Source organism: Syngnathoides biaculeatus, chromosome 5 (assembly GCF_019802595.1).
Source record: "Syngnathoides biaculeatus isolate LvHL_M chromosome 5, ASM1980259v1, whole genome shotgun sequence".
Classification (NCBI taxonomy): Eukaryota; Metazoa; Chordata; class Actinopteri; order Syngnathiformes; family Syngnathidae; genus Syngnathoides; species Syngnathoides biaculeatus.
Genome location: NC_084644.1, coordinates 28825344 through 28847693, shown reverse-complemented (window position 1 = coordinate 28847693; position 22350 = coordinate 28825344). Strand labels below are relative to the sequence as shown.

The following is a 22350-nucleotide window of genomic DNA, read 5'->3' as shown; positions in this document are numbered from 1 at the left end:
AATTTTAAAAAGGTTTTATGACACTCACAGGTATCCAAAGTTTGGCTTGGAGGCCATTTGTGGCCCAGTTTCTTCTCTCTTTTTCTGTCCTGCTGGGTATTCTAAATTTATATTTAAACATCAACTTAAACACAATGAAAAAGCTTTAGCATGACACTGAAAAGAAAAAAACAACTTGTTGAATGAGAAGATATCACACTAATACTTTTTACCTGTTATATATATATACATATATAAATTACAACCACAAGGAAAATTGACTTGTGACTCATTTTAGCGCCCTATCTTATTTTGGGGAAATACTATTATAAAGGGAGAAAGTAATCCTACTGTTAATAAATAAACAGGGATGATGTTTAACACCTAAACAAAGCAGAGACAAGTGCCCACAATCTTAGTGGATTTGTTTAATTTTTCATTGGAATGAGCACTTCAAATCCATCTTAAATCCTCCAATACAAAAAAATTAATGAAAAAAAAACACTTGGTTAACAATTTATTTGACCTATTCTATGCACATATAGTGTTTAATTTCCATTACTTAAGTTTGGTCTTTAGGGAAAGAAGTACTTTTGAAGTTGACTTGGACAACCCCTGAATTTTCTCCTGTATGAGTTTATAATTGATGTTTTTTTTAACTGAAAATTGTTATTCAATAGGAGAAGGGGTTCCAGAGTAACAGGCAAAATGAAAGGGTCGAGGAGATATGTTTAGACAATGATTAGTATTATTCTAATTTACTGCGATTGCCTGGCAACTAGTTCAGGGTGTACCCCGCCTCCTGCCTGAAGTTAGCTGGGATAGGCTCCAGCACTCCCACGACCCTTGTGAGGATAAGCAGCTCAGATAATGGATGGATATTCAAATTTGAATGTGTTTTTGGGCGAGAGTCACACACAAGACTTCACACACAAATGTTCCCCAAAAGACAATAATTTCCATCACAAAAAAATCGTAACCTTATTTTCAACATTGTTGGTATGTCGTATTCATGTTTACGTGGCCATTCCACCTAAATTTTGTCTTGTTTCTGCTATATTACTACTAGTTTTAGCATGTTAAATAAGCAAAAGATGACCATTTTTTTTTTTCAATTGGTGGAAGAAAAGGTTATAGTGTGAAGTAAAAATGCCTGCGTAAAAATATCCCAAAAGGGTTCACCACATTTATTTTCGGTGCAAGTTCAGAGTGCTAAAATTATTTGTAAATAAAAAAATCTCTAGAATGAGGTTCAAAAGGCGCATGACTGAGTAGTGGTTGTGTGCGTGTGTGTCTGATGACAAAGAGCCTGAACACAGCTTCTGCTGAGACAATTATGCAAATTTTAATGAGCCAATCAAAAAACAATAATGGCACTGTTTCCCTTCGATCAAAACCACATGAATGAAGGGGGGAATAAGACAAGGTGGAAAGCGTGTACTGGATGCGTGTCTGTCTGTTACCTTTTAGTTGGAGAAAGCAGCCGTGGGGATGCCTACAAGTACAGAAAGGGAGAACGTGATTGCATTGGACAGGCTTCTTTGTTTAGGCAGCTGGAGGTTACAACGCGGATGTCAAGGGGGTGGGTGTGTGTGTGTGTGTGGGGGGGGGGGTTCCTTTGCTCTTTGTCCGACCCCCGTCCCCTTCCCTCCCTCCTTATGTACATATACAGACAGTGGAGGGAAAACACATTTAAAAGTCTTACCTCTTGCAGGTGAAGATCGTCACATGCAAAAAAAAAAAAAAAAAAAAAAGAAAGAGTGATGCTCCTGTCGTTGTCTTCCTCTCCCTATGTCCCGTCGTCTTCTGTGGATGCGCTCCTCTCTTCTTTGTGCCTCCTCCTTCTCCCGCCTCCCTCCACAACCACCTTCTCGAATACTACAAGTTGTTTCTTTACCCCCCCCCCAAAAAAAAGATAAATGAAAATTCTAAAAAAGGAGAAAAAAACAACAACCGGAAGACTGTTCTAAATAGTGGTATAAAGTGACAAACGAGTTGAGGAGAACTCTTAAGTCTCGGCTTCTTCTAGCTAGCTTGTTTTCACTTTCACGACGTAACGTCAAACTAAAGCATTAATTTCTTTTCGTTAAGAAAAACGAGGCTTATCTCTCCCTCTTTCAAAAGGGTCTGCTAGGAAGGCTTGTTTTGACTGTTCGGAGCTGTTCTAGCTTTTTATCATTATTATTATTATTATTGTTATTCCAGAGTGGCTAAATGTGTCGTTTGGCTGTCTAGTTGCGTCTCAACCGTCCGGCGGCTGCCTTCCCTTTCAGATTCTCTGCCGGTATCCTCCGGACCCCTCCAGCTGCCCCTCCCCCCTCCCGAGCCTGTGACGTCTCTCCAGGGATTGTCTACAAATAGCGCAGCCGTGTACACTAAATATACCAACTTCAGCCTTTTAAAGGTTGACGCTCAGGAATAAAACTAGTAAATTTTATACTCTATTTAGTTTTTATGTAAGTCATGAGAAATAGATATTTTTCAAATATATTTTAAAGAGTTTTCCGGATAGCCCTTTGTGGATGATGCCTTGGAGTCGACGCCTATTGTTCTTGCCTGAAGCCCTGGCCTTGGTGCTGAAACTATACGCTCGCCTTTATTCCTCCACGCTCTGTGGGAAAGAAACGAGGTCTGACGAAATAAATTGTCTACATGAGAATGCAAAACCTTGGAAATTTGAGTCACAACTGTTTTTATCCTGGGGTCTGCAATATTCTACAGGCACCAAGTTCGTGACCCACTTTTTTTTGGTTTTGTATCAGTCCTAAATAATCACTGCGGAAGCTGCGTGCAATATTTTCCGATGAAAGAAAAAAAAAACAATAATTGTATGTTCTGACAATATTTTTGTTATAAATGTGTGCTAATATATATTTTTTTATCTTCACTCTGCAAATTATATTTTTATTTCATGTTATTCACATATATGTGTGTTAAACAACCCAGGACAGGGCACCTTTTATTTGAAGGCACGCAGTGGAAGTATTTTCAGCTAACAGCTAACCCTAACCCTGCTACTAGCACTTCTACTAGTAGTAGCACTACTACTACTACATAATATTTTTGGAGGGGGATGTGACTTTTTCATTATTCCCGTGACAGTGCAAATAAAGTTGTACTCAATTCTATTCTGTTAAAAGTGCAACAAATTAATCAATCAAATCAATTAATCAACAACTAATCATCTACCTTATTTGAAAACTGTTTTGATAATTGATCATTGTTCACAGCCATTGTTTGTCTTAAAATTCTACAAATCCTCTGAATTCAGCCTCTCATCAGAAAATATTCTCAGAGTTCTGTAATCCTCTGTGAAAATAGACTGATTATTTTTGTGTTTAGACAAAACTTTTACTTTGGAAAACAATGATCAAGATTTATCCCATTTTTTTTACATGTTACAGACAAAACCAGTATTTGAATCATAATCAATTCAAGGAAAAAAATAAGTTTGATCTACAGAATTCTGACAATAATCATTATTCGTAGTATAGCTCGTGATGCAGCTTCAGAAGAGTACAGTATATAATTTAGTAGACTTTTGCACCAAACAGTACCCAAGACATCACTCTCAGATTCAAATCATCACTTGGTGTAGTGTGGGATTGCTTTTTTCTTCTTTCCTTGGTTAAACAATACCAAAACAACTGATAAAGAAACAACAACCATGGTAAAAACTAGGAGCCCCCCCACCCCACCGCCCAATCCCTCTTCCCCCATTGTGGGCCAGATAATCAACCAGCACGACTCCTATCTACAAAAAGATCTAGCAACGCAACCTGACTATTTCCTCTTTCCCCAGCTCAAGGAGACCTGTTTTGAAGACATGGATGACATTGAGATGGCCGTGACGACGGAGCTGTGAATGATCCCTGACAAACCATTAAATGAGTGCATGCAGGCATGCCAGAGAAAGCAAGGAAAGTGCGTTAAACTCCATAGTGATTACTTCCTTCCACGTGTTTCTGTTTTTCAACTGGCGATCTTTGAAGGTGTCCCACAAAGATGTAACAAAGGGATACATTACTCTTTGCAAGTACTGCTGTGAAAAGAAGAGGCTTTACTATGGAAGTAACTATGTGCCAGCGGGATTTGAATTTGAAATGCCACAGAAAACAGTGTTTGAATTTCAAATGTAAAGTGATGACATTTTCAATAGTTGTATTTAAGTGTAACTTTTCAATGTTAACAATTCAACTGTCTGAAATTCAACCAGCTACAATTTGCTGTCTGAAATTCAACTGGCTACAATTTGCTGTCTTAAATTCAACTGGCTACAATTCGCTGTCTGAAATTCAACTGGCTACAATTTGCTGTCTAAAACTCACTGTCTGTGCCACCAGGCAGGGTTACTTCAGGTCAGAACCGAACACCCAGCCAATCCCAGTTACGCTTTCTTAGTCACGTGACGTCACAAGTCAAAGGAGGGGAATTTTGTAAGTTTCATAAAACTCTTGAAAAAAATATATGACTGCAGAGGTTTCGATGGTTACGTTTGGGTGTACCAAGTTTGGCTTGGGCCAACCAATCAGAAAACAGGAAAATGATGACAACACAGAGGATACATAGACGTCAAACTGGCCAGATTTTTGCTGCACGTTTGGATGTAATTACTGTAGGATAAGAGTTCACATTACATATTTGGAGAATAGGTAAAACATGAACGATCGCAGTCAGTTTTCATTAAATATTGAGTTATGACTGCGACTTCTGTCCCACCGATCAATTTTCTATACCACTTATCCTCACAAATGTCGCAGGTATGCTGGAGACTAGTCCAGCTGATTCTGGCCAAGGGGGAACACCCTGATCTATCTATCTATCTATCTATCTATCTATCTATCTATCTATCTATCTATCTATCTATCTATCTATCTATCTATCTATCTATCTATCTATCTATCTATCTATCTATCTATCTCTCTCTCTCTCTATCTCTCTCTCTCTCTCTCTCTCTCTCTCTCTCTCTCTCTCTCTCTCTCTCTCTCTCTCTCTCTCTCTCTATCTATCCACATAGCCATGTATTGTTAATGTATTTTGATGAATAAAGCAATATGGGAGTGAGGAGGAGGAGGAGGGGCGTTGTATATACGCTTCCGATGCAAGCCCCAGACGTCATGCATGCAAGTGTGCAAGTGCTCACGACTGACTACAGCTGCTGCTCACGCCCACTCCCGAGTCATGGCGGAATGGGAGGAGGTGGAAGGAGTTGGCCTACTTTTGACTCAATTGTGACGTTTCACTCAATGAGAGGGAACGTGAGCCAGGCGACGTTACTCCAACTAACCTCACGTATGAATGCATGTGTGTGTATGGTGGAAAAAGAAAAGGGGGGGGGGACATCACAGGGTCCATGGTAATTTACTACCAAAAGGTCACCATCTGCCTGCTTTGCCCTCTGTGAGCAAACAACCCCCGGCACATACTGTACATTCACTATACACACACACACACACACACACACACACACACACACACACACACACACTCACTTTACTGGCATATATATCACAACACTGGGGGCATCTTGCGGCGCCCCGAGGAGCTGGCCTGTGAGCAGGCAGGGAATGCTGCACGCCACTGGAGCTGTGGAACCTCCACACGTAACAAGAAAAAAAAGGAAGGCATGCACACACTACTACAAGGAAGCTGATGTACCCCAAACCTCAGAAATATGAGAAAGACACGCTACTGGGCCACTGTCTTTTCCACAATTTAAGATGCCAGAGAGAACAGGAAGTACTCTGAAACATTGGTGACTCATGAAAAACAAGGGAAGGTCATCTTAAAGTGGGGTATTTTCCCAGGCTTTTTCAGCTCAAGATACAAATGAGGTTTCCTGAACAAAATTTGCCAAAACACACCAAAAATTACCATAACATCATTACATATTCATGATAAGGAGCACAGCAGACATAAACTTACGACCACAAACGGGCCCTTTGACATGAAATGGTGTCGGCTGCTCGATGATCAATAAAATAGCTTGCATGATTTTACTGTGACAGTCGGCGAGTCAATAAAAATTGACCCGCAGCCCATTTTAGCACCGGACGTTATGTTTGGGGAACCCTGTGATAAAGTGAAAAAAAGAGTCTTATTGTTATCAAACAAAACATGTAAGATGCTCTGCACCTAAAGTGGACACTGATTATGTTGATTAGTGTTTCTCATAGTATGCCCCAAAAATGGAAAAAAAAAAGATCCATGTTAAATTCGGTGAAGACTCTAAATTGTTCATATAAGTGAATATGACTTGTTTATCTATGTGGGGCCAGCGAGGAGTTCCCCGCTTGGATGTAGAGAGAGAGCGTGATAGTCTACAATAAAAGTATCTGCTATTGTCATTTTTCTGATACCCATGAAAAACATTGAATATGACTCAATGGCGCCTTCCTTTGGAGGTAACTGAAATAACACCCGTTTTTTCTTGGACAATGAACACACCTCCTCATTCATCCGTTGTTTCAGTTTTATTGAGATCACTTTTTAAGCACTGGGTTAGTTAGTTTGTCACATTCTTTTTGTGTACTAGGAGATGTGTGTGTGTGGAGGAAGAAAATATGTGTTTGTTATCAAAAAATCAGGGGGTGCCAAGAGAAAAATAAAAAAAATAAATTACATGTTTTTTAGATACAGATAAATTACTATCGTTTCTTGGTTTGTATATCTAAAACGTCACTACAAGGGGGACAAGATGAATTTCTTGGAAGCACGTGAATTATTACAAAAACAGACATCCGGATTCTCTTCTTAAAGTTACGTATATGCCAGTTACATGTGAATAAATTCAGTCTACAACGACTACACTCAGTTAAAAAATATAAGCGCCTACTATGTTCAAAACATCTTATACACATTAAAAACATAATATACAGATCCCTCACTTCAGGAGTGGGAGTGTGTATGCTGATTTTGTACTGTGTGAGAGGTATGAAAAAAAGGAGCTTAAACTGACGAGGGTGTTCACACACATACCGTATATACAGTTGATTACGGCATTGTGCTAAATAGCTATCAGGAGAAAGTGGAACTAGGATATATATAATCGCTAGAATAGTGAAAATGAGACTTTTCCGAACTGAACTTGGAATTGAACGCTGTGAATATCATTTGGCCTGTTTGCGTGCTTTAATGACAAAGATCATGTTAAATTGGCTTGGCTTAATTAAGATGTGTGGCATCACTTCATTGTGGTACCAATTCAACTTTTAACATGCTTAATACAGTATTTTATACCGTCCATTTTTTTGTCATATTTGGTCATTGACTTCGCCCTTTGGTTTATCTTTTCTTTCAAGCTGTACTGAACAATGAAAGGGTCCTGAAAGGATTTTTTTTTTTTTTTGGGGGGGGGGGGGGGGGCAAACAAATATGACAAAAATCCTTTGCTAATTGGCCAACGTGGCTGGATGGGAGAGCAACTGCTCTGTACACAAATACAGTATATACAGTGGTCCAAGTCTACTAAGTCCTACATGATGCACATTTTCTAGTCAAAACCTGGAGGTATACATGACTTGCTCTTTCAGATAAAAAGGAATCTTTAAATAAAAGGCTGCTTGGGAAAAAAAATAAACTTCATACTTTGTGAGCACCATCCTTTAAAAAAAAAATAACAACGAGCTTGCAGGAGTGGAAACCACTCGGCCTATAAGGCTCAGGCTAACACAGTGAGTAAGGAGAGGCAAGATGTGGTGATATAAATGACTGCTGAAAGAACTGGCTGCTTTCACAGTGTTTTTACCTGAAAAAGAAGGCTACATGACTAAATGTTCTAGACAAAATGCCTCCGCAGGTAGATGGCCTACTCTGGGCTGCCCATTTCGAGAGAGTAGTCACTCAACAGGGGGCCGATTGGGCTACTGAGGCCCAACCTTTAACTTCTTGCACACTGGGGCTGCCTGCGATTGGCCCGTCAATGTCTCTTGGCACGCAGAGCACTGTGCGTGCACGAGGCGCAGCACGCCGTCTTGTAGTAGGAGTAGACGCAGAGCCTGGCCTGCACCACCATCACGCAATTGTGCCGTCTGTCCCTGCAGTTCTCATCTGTGATTCAAAAACAAAAACAAAAAGACAAGAAGGTTGGTAGGGAATAGACACACTGTACACAAGCTTTTCAAAAACTCACTATATACTTCCTTTCTAAAATAAAATTCCAGGTACCATTCAGAAAAAAAAGTGAGTTCATCAGAATTTGACACTTTTTAAACAGATTCTCTTGCCCTTGACTCACCAATTGACATTTTGCAGCTTGCAAAATTGACTTCAAGTTGCTGAGCACCATAATCTTTCTCTTCAAACCTTTGAAAAACCTAAACTTGGCAGAAATAATGCTTTATCACTATCCAAAGGATCCGCTGAATTAAGATTGTGTTGATGCCGAGTTCAGGGGCAGCCCCCTGGATACACTTTTCCTGGTCGCGTAGTTGTAGTTGCAGGCCTTCTGCCGTGCGCTTTGTCAAGAATCCTATTTTTGAGAAACTTCCTAAATTAGTCTATTAACTAACGTATATGATAGTTATAAACATTCTCAATGATCTGCTGACTACAACCGTAAAGCGATGTCTCCCTGGAATGATACTTGACACAAAATAGAATAGTGACTTTAGGAACACCCTCTATTATAATTTGCTGTACGTAGCCCTAGTCACCTCGGAGGTATTTTTTTCCTCCATCTTAAATGTTACAATTACACGTGTATGTTGCATTTATATATATCGGCATGATGTGTGTATACAGTAAGAAAGAGCATATAATATGCATGTTTGTATGTGTGTATAGTATGTATGTGACAGGTGACGTTACACAGATGTTTACATTATGTATGCAAGTGAGACAAAGAGTTTTACATTACAGCATGTGTAAATGTGAACTGACATGCAGAGCATTGTGTTTATAGTATGCAAACACTGTATGTGTGAATGGACCAGTTGATATTTCAAATGAAACATTCTGTCTGTGTGCAGAATGCAAGATGGACATCCACGTTGTGAACACGTCATATGACAGATTGCCGTTTACATTTACATTACACGTTTACATTATGTGTGTATGCGAAAAGAGGTTATTCATTGTTTGTATGTTACTGGTCAGATTTATGTTTATGTGTAAGTGAAAGGAGAGGCACTGTTTAAATGGGAATGGACAGATCTATGTTCTCTGTATGTGTGTATGTAGACAGGAAATACATTGGTGTGTGGACGTAAAAGGACGTTTAGTGTGAAATTGAATGGACCAAGAAATGTTTCCATTTGCAGCGTGTCAACCAATAGAAGTTTCCACAAAAAAAACACAACTAAAAGGTTTCACCTATTCGAAGATTATTTTTCAAATTATTAAAAAAAAAAAATCCATTTTTATTAGTTTTTTTATTGATTGTTTTTTTGTTGTTGTTTGTTGTAGGGAACCAGCCACAGAAAACACTTATGGGACATTTATTATTTTTTCATGCATTCCATTTTACACAATTATTTTATTTGTAATTACTTTTACCTTGCTTTTTTGTACGTACAGTATTTACTGATACAGGAGAAGCGCTCCCATTTCATTGCCCAATGTATGTATAATGACAATAAATTACATTCATTCATTTATCTCTGCTTATTCAGAATGTGTGTGTGTGTGGGGGGGGGGGTTTCAGAAAAAATATTTGTAAATTTAATTAGTCTGGGTTTCAAAAATATCCAGATTTTTGCTATTCGGAGTCCAGCCTTGCCCCCAACCCCTGCTAATAGCGTATTTCCAATATACATGAATCAAATCAAATCTGTAAATGTGTGTAGTGTGAGCCCAAAGCAACCTGTGACTTGCGGACTGCAGGGTAGGGTGTTGCAGCTTTGTTCCTGTTCCGGTTTGATGTTGATATCGCAGTTCTGGCTGTGCTTTTTGTCCCCCGTCAGACACCGTACCTCCCTCATCTGTAGGCCATTTCCGCAAGAGCGCGAGCACTGAGACCAAGAACAAAAACATAATTGTTAGTAATGCTAATGTTGTTCATGAAATGTCATCAAAGCTTTCGTGTCTCACCGCGCTCCACTCTGTTGTGAACCACTGTGGATGGCAGTCTCCCGCGTCACACTCTTGCACGGCGGCTGGTTTATCCATTTGGGCGCATTCAGAAGAGGGCACCACTGCAAAGTCGTTGCCCATCTTCCGGACACAAATGATGTCCCGTCGCTGGGTTCCGTTCCCGCATGGAACATTGCACTGCAACAAAACAGCACTTGGTCGTAACGCAAGATATATGCAGAATATGTTATCAATGGAGAATGAATTTAATGGGACATTTTAATTATTCGTAGTCAAGATAGTTGTCCCACGATAACTAATATTTTGTTAACTGCCTTACATAATAATCCCTCTCCAAGATGAGCTTCTCTCGCCATGACTTAATCAGAAAGTATCAAGTCAGTTCAATCTGAAGCCAGGACACTTTTTTGGGATGCAGCCATAGCTAGCTAGCTAAATTCACACAATTGTACAAGATGAGTACTGATGTGAACAAAGGTGGTCAAGTCCTTCCACAGTTTTTTTGTTTAATGAACATTTTAGGGAAACAAAGTGGATGAAATTCACAGGGTAAAATCTAATCTGTACCTCAACAGCTAATATTTGTGGTACCATCTTTGATTTGAAATGTTCCAAGCATCAGTGGTACCCCTCAAGTGTACACCACATTTTTTTTTCATGGCAATGAAGCCACCATTTGACACAGGCCTGAACAACATATGATAACATTTTGGAACTCACGGAAAACGCACTTTTCTGATGTGTTCCTTCAAGCGTTAGGAGATCCTTAGGCCTACCTTGTAATTTGTGTGGCCTAAACTATCAGCTGTAGCCCAAATGAGTCAAAGTACTTGTCCAACAAGTTGGCCCCCCTGGGCATTATTCGTGAGAGGTTCGTATTTTCCTGGATGAGCTGTTCCCAAATTGGTGGACTGGTCAGCATGCTCCCCATTCACCTGATCTTACACCTTGTGATTTCTTTCTCGTGAGGTTACATCAAGTCGAAAGTCTATGGAACATGGACTCCGAATCTCACAGTACTTGAAGAACGCATGGGAAAGGCAGGTCGGGGAGTCTTATGAACTTATGAAATGTTTCAAATCAAAGATGCTTCTTCAAATATTCTTATTTAATGCTTCATTTTACCCTATGGATTTCATTCACATTTTCAATTAATGTTCAATAAGCAATACAGAACCACGAGTGACTTTTGAATATACACTATATCCACTTATTGTGGATATTGACCATGTCACAAAACAACTTTTGTCCGTGCAAAAAAAAAAAAGGAAAACTGGTGATACTATAATGATATAACAGTGAAGAAAATAAGTATTTGAACACCCTGCTATATTGCAAGTTTTCCCACTGAGAAATCATGGAGGGGTCTGACATTTTCATCCTAGGTGCATGTACACTCTGAGAGAGATAATCTAAAAAGAAAAGTCCAGAAATCACAATGTATGATTTTTTTTTTAACAATTTATTTGTGTGATACAGCTGCAAATACGTATTTGAACTGTCTATCAGCTAGAATTCTGACCCTCAAAGATATGTTAGTCCGCCTTTAAAAGTCCACCTCAACTCCATGTATTATCCTGAATCAGATGCACCTGTGTGAGGTCGTTAGCTGCATAAAGACACCTGTCCACCCATACAATCAGTAAGACTCACACTTGTAACATGGCCAAGACCAAAGAGCTGTCCAAACACACCAGACACAAAATTGTAGAACTCCACACAGCTGGAACAGGCTACAGAGAAATTGGCAAGCAGCTTGGTGAAAAAAGGTTCACTGTTGGAGCAATCATTACAACATGGAAGAAGCAAAACATGACGGTCAATCGCAATCGGAGTGGAGCCCAATGCTAGATATCACTTCAAGGGGCCTCAATGATCCTTAGAAAGGTAAGGAATCAGCCCAGGACTACACGTCAGGACTTGGTCAATGACCTGAAATGAGATGGGAGCACCGTTTCCAAGGTGACTGTTGGTAATGCACTAAGACGACATGGTTTGAAATCTTGCATGGCACGGAAGGTTCCCCTGCTTAAACCAACACATGTCAAGGCCTGTCTTAAGTTTGCCAATGACCATTTCGATGATACAGAGGAGTCATGGGAGAAAGTTTTGTGGTCAGATGAGACCAAAATGCAAGTTTTTGGTCATAATTCCACTAACCGTGTTTGGAGCAAGACAAATGATGGGTTCCATCCCAAGAACACCATCCCTACTGTGAAGCAAGGGGGTGGTAGCATTGTGTTTTGGGGGTGTTTTTCTACACATGGGAGAGGACAACTGCAGTGTATTAAAGAGAGGATGACCGCGGTCATGTATTGTGAGATATAGGGGAACAAACTCTTAACTTCAGTCAGAGTATTGAAGATGGGTCATGGGTGGGTCTTTCAACATGACAATGACCCAAAACACACAGCCAGAAACCAAGAAGTGGCTCCGTAAGATACATATCATGGTTCTGTTCTGGCCTAGCCACTCTCCAGACCTAAACCCAATCGAAAATCTTTGGAGGGAGCTGGAACTCCGTGTTTCTCAGTGACAGCTCAGAAACCTGTTTGATATAGAGAAGATCTGTGTGGAGGAGTGGGCCAAAATCCCTCCTGCAGTGTGTGCAAACCTGGTGGACAACTACAGGAAACGTTTGACCTCTGTAATTGCAAACAAAGGCTAGTGTATGAAATACTAACATTGGTTTTCTCCGGTGTTCTTATTTGCAGCTGTATCACACAAATAAATCATAAAAAAAAAAAAAATCATACATTGTGATTTCTGGATTTTTCTTTTTAGATTATCTCTCTCACCGTGGACATGCCCCTAAAATGAAAAGAGCTTGCAATATAGCAGGGTGTTCAAATACTTATTTTCTTCACTGTATATATACATCTACAAATATCTTCAAATGCACAATGTATTTACAAATAGATCTTAGAATTCACTTTATAGGGTCTTCAAGCGACTGGGAACTCTTTTAAATTGCGAATTGCGAAGGGAAATGCAAAAACAAAAAAAGCTCAAAGTTAAATATGGTTCATTAATTTAGGTCACACGGTACACTCCGCATTCTTACCTGCGTCCATGGGCCGCTGTACCACATGGTGATCGGCATACAAGGACCCCCATTGCATGCCTTCAACTCAGCTGGTCTTTCCCCGACACAGTCCCCAGCTCCCTCGCCTTCTCGGACCCCACCGCGGGTCAGACACACCACCTCCCTCTTCTGCACACCAGGGCCACAATGCGCTGAGCACTGGACAAAGAGGAGTAGAGATCACATTTAGAAAAAAGATGAAGAGCATTTCTCGGTGTCATGTGTGGACGGTAGACTCACAGCGCTGGACCAAGCGGACGAGTACCAGTTGGTCACGCAAGGACCCATGTTGCATTCCTCGCTGCCTCGTGGGCGAACCCTGGAGCTGCACTCCATGTCGTTCACCACGCTGCCCTGATCGCTCACGCAACGCACGCTCCTCGTCCTCTTTCCCACGCCGCAGTCCACTGAGCACTGGATGCACATGCAATGAATAAACTCTCTTATTGTGCTTTATTCGCTAACAAATACATACCCCAGTGTGCGAACAAAAGTCTTCTTATCTTAGTGAGGCGAGCAAGGTCCAATTTAAATATTTAAAGACCCACTTACAGAACGTTCGCAAATATGGCCATTATTCACTAAACACTAAGTGCTGAAGTAATTGAATCCAAAGGAAAACAGTGACATTTTTCTTTTGAGAGTGGCAAGCCAGAAACAAAAGCAATTGAGGACACAAACATTACTTTACCGTGCTCCAGTCGGAGCCAACCTCCCAGTGGGAGCACAGCTGCAGCTGGCAGGCCTGTGTGGAGTCTGGCGGGGTGAGGTTGGCACAGCGCTGGGGGTGGACCATGGTGGAGCGGTTGCCAAAACTCTGCCTGCATTGGAGCTGGCGCTGCTGCATGCCGGGCCCGCAGGACACGCTGCACTCCGACCAAGCACTCGCCTCCCAGCTAACGCAACGAGACAGAGAGTGCGGACACCGGCTTTCATCACTACTCGACACTACATGACTCCAAAAGCAAAACAATATTACATTAGGTTGAGGACACCAACATTTTCTATTCCATGTACTGTACCGGTACAAAATGTAATATTTTCAATGTTCAACCATTTTAACATTATTTTTGCAGCATCAATGTCTAATTTGTGAATTATGTATGTATGCATGTATGTACACATGTACATGCAGTATGCAATGTGTGTCTGTCTGTAGTGATTTGTGTATTTATTTAGGTTTATTGTCCTGAAGGAACTGAAAAAGATTACATCACATTATTTGATTATCCTGAATATATTTGATAAACTTTTTAAATCATCTATATTTCTATTCATTTTATTTGTCGCTTATCCTCACAAGGGACCCAGGGAGTGCTGGAGCCTATCCCAGCTATCAACGGCCAGGAGGTAGGGTACACCCTGAACTGGTTGCCAGTCACAGGGCACATGGAGACAGACAGCAGTCACACTCACAACCACACCTCGAGGTAATTTAGAGTGTCCAATTAATTGTGCATATTTTTGGGATGTGGGAGGAAAAACGGAGTACCCAGGGAGAAAACCCACGCAGGCACAGGGAGAACATGCAAACTCCACACAGGCGGGGCCGAGAATGAACCCAGGTCATCAGAACTGTGAGGCAGATCAATATATCAATCAATATATATATAATTGTATAATATTGTATAATAATCAATATATATTACATCAATATAATATGTTACATACAAGAACACGATGCTATTTCTTAAAAGCCCTTAACCATTTTTTTTTTTTAATAATTTGTGGAAATAAGTATAATGGAGTAGTTTTTGCATATCCCGCTCTCAAGCAAACAGGAAACTAAAGTACGATGGTGGAGGTAAGTGCGTTTCCTCACAATGGCGGACAGGCATGGACATTGCAAGGCTCCTCCTCTGGTACAGGTTTGGTCGCAGAGTCACATTTCCTCTCAGGGACTTCATCATCGGTATGGCGGTCGATGCAGATGATATCTCGATACTGATGACCTTTAATAGAGGGAGGGGGTGGGGGTCATGTTGTTGTACTTGCACGCAGCGGCCACACGAGGGAAACATCACATCAGTTGAAATGAGTGGAGGCTGAAGTCCAGCACGGTCCAAAATTATTGGGTCACCATTAGATCTGATGTTTTAAAAAGGCCATAGCCACGCAAGGAGCAGAGTTCAAGTGTTCTACGCTCCTAGCCAGGCAACCTTGATGTCACCGTTTTCTACATTTAGTGCAATTTTATTACCGCATTTCGAAAAGAGAAGCCAAACACTTTTTGGGAACATCTGTGACTAAATTGTCAAATCTCATAAAGGCTTTTAAAATACAAGACCATTTGAAAACAAATAAAGAACAGATTGGATTTTTAAAATCAAATTACAAAAAAATCCACTAATTTCTAAGGGGAAACAAAATTTGACACAGCAGCACTTGACATTTACATACAAATAATAGTATGCATTTTTTTCTAGAGGAAACCAGACCCCTATTCTGAGTACTAATCAATGTAACACACACACACACACACACACACACACACACACACACACACACACACACACAAAGGGCTCGAAACACCTATGGGAAATGTTATGGAAAATATACTTTTTAATGAGTTGTATTCAAATAGGTCTCATTGGGTGTTAAATTCAACAACTATTGAAATCTTTCGTTACCAGCTAATTTCTAAAAATGTGTCCTCCACATTGCTATATATCAGTGGGTGTAATTTATATATAGTATAAGTATAGTTGAGTTGAGTTTTGTCGGAAGCACAGACCGTTGTGGGCGTACTAGTATTTATGTTTGGTTATTTGTGCATATGTCATATATTCCAGTGAGACAAACAGGCTGTGTAAAGCTAGCTACATCGCTAGCTACGTAACCTTAAGTTGCCTGCTTGTTTGCAGTAATAAAAGTAGATGAAGATCTCCTTGAAGAACGGACAACCCACATTGTTCTCGTCAGAACAAGCAGCAATGACAACAAACGTGTTTTCTTTGTGTTTTTTTTTTTTTTTTTTTTTTTTCAAGATAAACATTGCCACAATTAAACGGGGGCAATTTGACACGGGTAGCCCAATGATGGGTAAGGATGGGATACAGTACGGTGATATTGTGGCATATCGTATTTCATGTAGGATTGGTTCTGAAAGAGTGTATGGCAGTTGTCAGAGGCAGTGGCATCATGAGGGACCAAATTTGTCTTGCAGTCTGATCAAGGCATTATCAGGCATGTAACCATATTTGGTCACGTGCAGATGTGAAAAAAAAAAAAAAACCAAGATAAAATAAAATTCTTCTGTCTCCAAGTAGTTGGTCATTCAGCCCCAGCCAATCACCAGTAATCAGGCTACGTCACAGAGTGTGTCATTGGAGAATTTGACCAATCAGCAGAGTTCTGGAGCCTGCCGCACATCCTTGTTCTTTTGAGGCAGATAAAGGGACTTTCTACACTTGATATTCTACAAAATTAACTTCTACTGAAGTTAATTCCGGTTGAAATACTATAATGACCATGTTCCACCAGAAGAGTCTGCCAATAACATAATTTGTAAATTTTTCCACCCCCCCAAAAAAAAAAACATCCTGCCATCATTCTTCTACTACATCTGCTTTCAACTGTATGTGTCTTACTAGATTGCTTGTGGTTAATGCGAGCATCTGACCTTTGCCACAGGAAACCGAACACTGCGACAGCGCGCCTCTCCTCCACACGAACGGCGACTGAGTGTCCAGCGGCAAGTCAGTACGAGGCGGGATCCGAGCATTACGGTTGGGTGCCGAGGACCGGGGTCGGGACCTCTCGGCTGCCCAGTGATCAACCAGCGGGGGAGAAAATAAAGAGGAGGAAGACAAGGAGGAGGTGGGAAAAGAAGGGATAGAAAGCGGAGGGCCGGCAGGAGGAGGCTCTTCTATTGACACAGTGAGAGGACCTGGGGGGGAGAAGAGCAAATAGGAAGAACATTAAGAAGCATCTGGAAGAATGAGACAAGGCAGGAATGTTGGGATATGGAACGGGAAGAACAGATTGTCGATCATATCATGATGAAGTCACGCTCTCATGACACTTCCCTTCCATGTAGGTCATCCATACGCCCCCCCCCTCAACCCCACCACCACCAAAACACACACACGATAACCGCCTCCTAGTTGACCCATAACACCACCCATCCCATTCCATTAACGCATCAATCATTCCCCAAGGATGTGGACAAAGTTTCATGAGTCATACCAATTCATTTAGTCTCTTCTGCAATTATTGCAACCGAACGTTTTGTGACAAGTCTTCCTTGCATTACAAATTTGTTACATGATTACACTTAGAACACTTATTTCAAATCATATTTTTTTATTTGAAATGAATTTTTGAATTAATTCCCATTATATACTGTAACTTCTCAACGATTGTTGCCACAAATCTCGGCGGTAATCTCCGTTGCATCAACTTTGTGGGCCTACTCACTGCGAAGCGATGCCCTTGCCAGCTGCCTCTCCCTGGGCGTCTCCCCCTCCTTCTTCTCCACCGGGATGTAAAACTCATAGTCGATGCCTGGGTTCTGCTGATGGAAAATGATCTACGCAAACACAAAGCAGGGGAATGCGCCATTAGAACTGTTATGTACAGAACAAGAGGGCACACGAGCTGTACTTTGCAAAGGTTTTAATCTTTTTTTTATTCCGCTGTCTTACTTTTATGACCTTGAGCATTAGTTTGTTTGGACTCTAAATGGCTGTCTTTGGTCTCCTGGTTGCTTTACTGCCAAGAGAACATTTAACTCACGAGTACTTCAATGAAGAGATACAACAAGAATATTAATGACATTGTTGAACAACTTCAGGGTTCAAAGTCCCTTCACTTTTTCCCTCTGCTTCAAAAATGTAAATTAAAGGTAAACCATTTTATTGCTGCCCACCCCTCCCCCCCTTTATTTGACAGTTGTAATGAAAATTAAGGATGTTGGAACGTGAGGTGAGTCGCATCTGTGACACAAATAAATCCATCCATCAATCTTGTACCACTTATTCGAGGTCGGGTCAAGGAGGGAGTAGGTTTAGTAGGGACGCCCGAACTTCCCTTTCCCCAGCTCTTCCTGGGGGGATCCTGAGGCGTTCCCAGGCCAGATGAGAGACGTAATCGTCCCAGCGTGTTCTGGGTCGTCCCCGGGGTCGCATCCCAGTGGGACGTGCCCGGAACGCCTCACCAGGGAGGAGTCCGAATCAGATGCCCCAGCCACCTCATCTGGCTCCTCTCAATGGGGAGGAGCAGCAGTTCTACTCTGACCCCTCTTGGATGACCTAGCTTTTACTACTTTTTAAACGATATTTTTCTCGAGGGCGCCACGGTGGCTCAGCTGGTAAAGCATTGGCCTCATAGTCCTGAGGAACCCGGGTTCATTCCCAGACTCGCCTGTGTGGAATTTGCATGTTCTCTCCGTGCCTGCATGGGTTTCCTCTGGGCACTCCAGTTTCCTCCCATGTTCCAAAACACATGCAACATTAATTGGACACTCTACATTGCTCTTAGGTGTGATTGTGAGTGCGGCTGTTTGTCTTGATGTGCCCGAGTCAACCACTTAGAATGAATCCTAATGAGAAGGTTGTGATTTTCATTTGGATCGGAGAGTTTGCATCTTTTCCAAGTGGCGCCGCCCACACAGAGATGTTTCATTTTCATCCATCTGGAAATGTTTTCACTCTTAAAATCACAGCGGTGCAACCCAGAGAAGTTTTATTCACTTTTATGGTTTTCGCACACAGCCTCTCATACGAAAGGCCACAATCGGGGGGTGGGGGAAATTACTTCATCATATCATTAAATATTTGGTAGAAGCACTTCTGGTTGATGAGTGAACGACGCCAACAAAAGAGGGGATTTCACTGTGTGCGGTTGTTTCTCACAACACAAAAATGTTTTATTTATTTACGTATTTTATAATTCTATTAAAGTGTTCGTACTGACAGTGGCGGTCCGAGGTGGAATGGTGCCCTGTGTAAAACCACCCCCACCACCACCCCTCCATACACAAATGCCAGTATTTTATAATTTAATGTATGGCTTTTTTGGGGCATGTTGCCACCCCCATCCAGAAAAGTTAGTCTGTGCGGCCACAAATATTACACATTCTAGAAACTTCTGCTGCATTCTGATGATGTGGGCATGACAAATGTCACATTCATAGTGAAATGTAACTTCAAAATCCTCGACAGCCTCGCTTTGGAGAAGAATTATTTAAAAAATATGCATTCATTCCCCGTTCAAAATGTACTAATTTCTCATACTCCGGCAAAAATACAGCTTTAATGTTAGACCATCACTTTTTTCTTTAAAAATTACTTTCTAATTTTATGACCTTAATATCAAAATATGATTTTAATCTGGTAAATATTAAGACTTTGTTTTGATCTTTTTCTTTCATAATAAATTACTTTCCCCAATTTTTTCTTTTTTGGAAAAAAATGTGACTTTGTAAACTGCGATTGGTTGGCAACCAGTTCAGGGTGTGCCCCGCCTCCTGCCCGATGACAGCTGGGATTGGCTCCAACACTCCCGCGACCATTGTGAGGATAAGTGGCTCAGAAAATGGATGGATGGATTGACTTTGTGAGATTGCAACCTAAGCCTAAAAAAAAAAAAAAAAAAAAAAAACATTTCTGTGATGCGACAAAAAATACTATAAAAACTATTTTTACACCTTTTAGTTTTTTTAAATATGACCTTTTCCAAAAGATATTACAGTAACTATAACAACTTTATTTTGAAAAATCTAAACTTTTTCCGAATAAGATTACAACTTTTTTGCACCAAAAAAATAAAGTTAAGGCCTTTTAAAATATGTAACATACTAGCTAACTTTTTATTTTTTGAAAAAATCCTTGATTTTTCCCCCCAAAAAACGTTTTGAAATTTAAAAACAATATTAATTAATAATAACAATAATAATTTTAGCAAAATTTGAGGATCTCTAAAAACATAAAAAAGCATGATCACAATATATAATATCATATTGTCTTAGAACACATTTTCAAAGTAGTAGTAACTAGAATGTTATAATAATAATAATAATAACTAGTAACTAGAATGTTTTGTTTTGTTTTTTCAGTGTGGCTCAAACACTTAGTTAAGCAATCCAAACGTAAGCCATTTAAGAGGGTATGTGTGTCCTCCAGATTGTGCGAGTCTTTGCTATTTTTACCACCTCCTGCCCTGAAGTCACTGGAGGGAACTCTTCGGATGACTCCCACCTCTTTAATAAAATCTTAGCCTGAGGTTAACTTTGTTCTTAGCCGGGCCGCATAGCCCAGTTTCGAGATATCATCTCTAATCCTGGTCTAATGCTAACACAATGTTGTCTGTCGCAAAGATCTCGACACGCAGGAGGGGAAGCTTAGCCAGTGGCCATGCATGTTTTTCACAATGTCACATAGTTTGTGTTGTTTGTGTTGATGACTCTTTTTTCATTTGGAACATACTCACGTAAAGGTGCAGCTGTGTACTGGTGGGTCCGGGGGCCCTGAGGGACTCTCCTCTGTCTTCGTCGCTCTCCGCCTGCGCTCTAGGTCGGGCGTACGTGAATGTAGTTCCGCCCGCCTGGTATTCCCCCGGAGGGTCTACAGCCCAGCGCCCGTTCACCACTGAAGCCCCTGTCCCGCTCCTCATGGCTGCAGGGCGGAAAGGTGGGTCAGACCCAGTAAAACCCATTAGTCAAAATACACTTGAGCAGAGCCCCCGCTCTCTCTCATTACCAAACAGGGCTGTCAAGACAAATACACACGCTCACTTCGCTTGGCCCTCAAACAATGTGAGCTTTATCTTCACCCACTCTGTCAAGCCACAACATTTACAATCTCCAGCTAAATCTAGCAAACACCCCCTCAAGGGCCAAACTCATACTTTCATCAGCTATATCACAGTGCATCATTTGTGCCCCCACTACACAATACAGCGATGCCTTGTGAGTGACCCGATTTACGACCTCTTCGAGGTACGAGGCATCGATGGGCTGAGTTTTTTTGAGGGCAGTGAACTCAACTCACAACAAACAGCCGTTTTACAAATAGTGAACTATTCTTCCAAAAATAGGCTTCAAGCTGTTCTCAAACTGAACATAAACAAAAGTTGTTTAGCTTAATGCTAGCAAATGATGCAAAATACCATCGAAGGGCTAATGAATGTCATCAGTGTCACAGTGTTATAATGGTTTAACTATTATTATTAATATTGTTATTGCAGGTCAGTCTGAAATGTATGCTAGACAAACACGGGTTGACTTTTTTTTTTTTTTTTTTTTTTTTTTGAGTGGCTCACCCAGGTAGTTGGGACTGGCACGTCTCTCTGTGATGTTAATGAAGGTCGCCCCGGCCGGGATGTCCAAGATCTTGTGGTAGCCAAGGGGAACGGTGACATTTTGGAAGCTGCCTGTCACCTTCTGACAGGAGGAGTCCCGCCCACCGCAAACGCCGCATTTATCAAGCACCGAGCCGGAGCCCAGGACGCCGTCGCAGCCTTCGGTCTGATAGCCAGGAGAGGATGATTTATACATGAGGAGTTGGAATGTCAAAAACAAAAACAAGCTAAGGATACGGGAACAAAAGGGACGCTAGGGACGAAGACTAATGGACATTCCAAGCTTGTAAACATTTCGCATCCATTGTCGGTGTTGATGTCGCTGATGTGTGAATGTGACATTTAGAGGCAAGAATGCTGCCAGAAACTGAAAGGTCAAATGGCAGAAATAGGAGGGTGACCAAATTTCTCCTTTCCAAGATGTAGCCACTTGGGGACCTACTTTACATTATGGCTTTTTTAAAGTCTTGCATTCATTTTAATGTAGTCATTTTTTTTGTCGACAAAAGAATCATAAAAGACCCTAAAGTGAATTCAGAGATTTGTTCCTGACCACAAATAAGCATGTTTGAAGACAATTGCTGAAAAACCAGCAAAGACTGAGAACAACTAGATGTAGCACTCGATTGTGTGTCTGTGTTTATGAATTGATAGCCAGTGTGTGGACACCTGGGCAGGCTCTGCTGTTTTAGAGTGCCTCATTGTCAGTTGTGAGTCTGCACAGCTTATGAAGAGAAGGGGGAAGTATGAGGCAAACCAAGTTTTCAAATCTGAGGGATCCAGTTAGTGGACTGAGGCTTCACGTTAGCATGCCGGCTTTAAAGCGCTTCATCGTCACAGTATGAAAAAAGCCTTACGACAACCCGGCGATCTGATATGTTTTCGTGTATCAAAGAAGTAGTTATGTGTAGGCCTAAGAAAGATACCAGATAAAATAGCATCGATTTTCAAGC

The 22350-nt window shown here is 41.1% G+C and overlaps 1 protein-coding gene across 1 annotated transcript in view; it reads right to left on the bottom strand.

The window, feature by feature from the left end:
• Nucleotides 1-6437: 6437 nt before the first annotated feature.
• The window catches only part of adamtsl4 (ADAMTS-like 4), a 59741-nt gene continuing 43828 nt past the window's right edge, over nucleotides 6438-22350 (bottom strand). Inside the window, exons 7-17 of the mRNA XM_061820185.1 lie at nucleotides 21359-21563; nucleotides 20528-20712; nucleotides 17516-17627; nucleotides 16719-16985; nucleotides 14919-15048; nucleotides 13788-13992; nucleotides 13337-13510; nucleotides 13076-13255; nucleotides 10009-10188; nucleotides 9782-9929; nucleotides 6438-8028 (exon numbers count right to left, since the gene is read on the bottom strand). Coding sequence (XP_061676169.1) covers nucleotides 7898-8028; nucleotides 9782-9929; nucleotides 10009-10188; nucleotides 13076-13255; nucleotides 13337-13510; nucleotides 13788-13992; nucleotides 14919-15048; nucleotides 16719-16985; nucleotides 17516-17627; nucleotides 20528-20712; nucleotides 21359-21563 — 1917 coding nt within the window. The 3' untranslated portion in view covers nucleotides 6438-7897. The remainder of the gene's footprint in view (nucleotides 8029-9781; nucleotides 9930-10008; nucleotides 10189-13075; nucleotides 13256-13336; nucleotides 13511-13787; nucleotides 13993-14918; nucleotides 15049-16718; nucleotides 16986-17515; nucleotides 17628-20527; nucleotides 20713-21358; nucleotides 21564-22350) is intronic.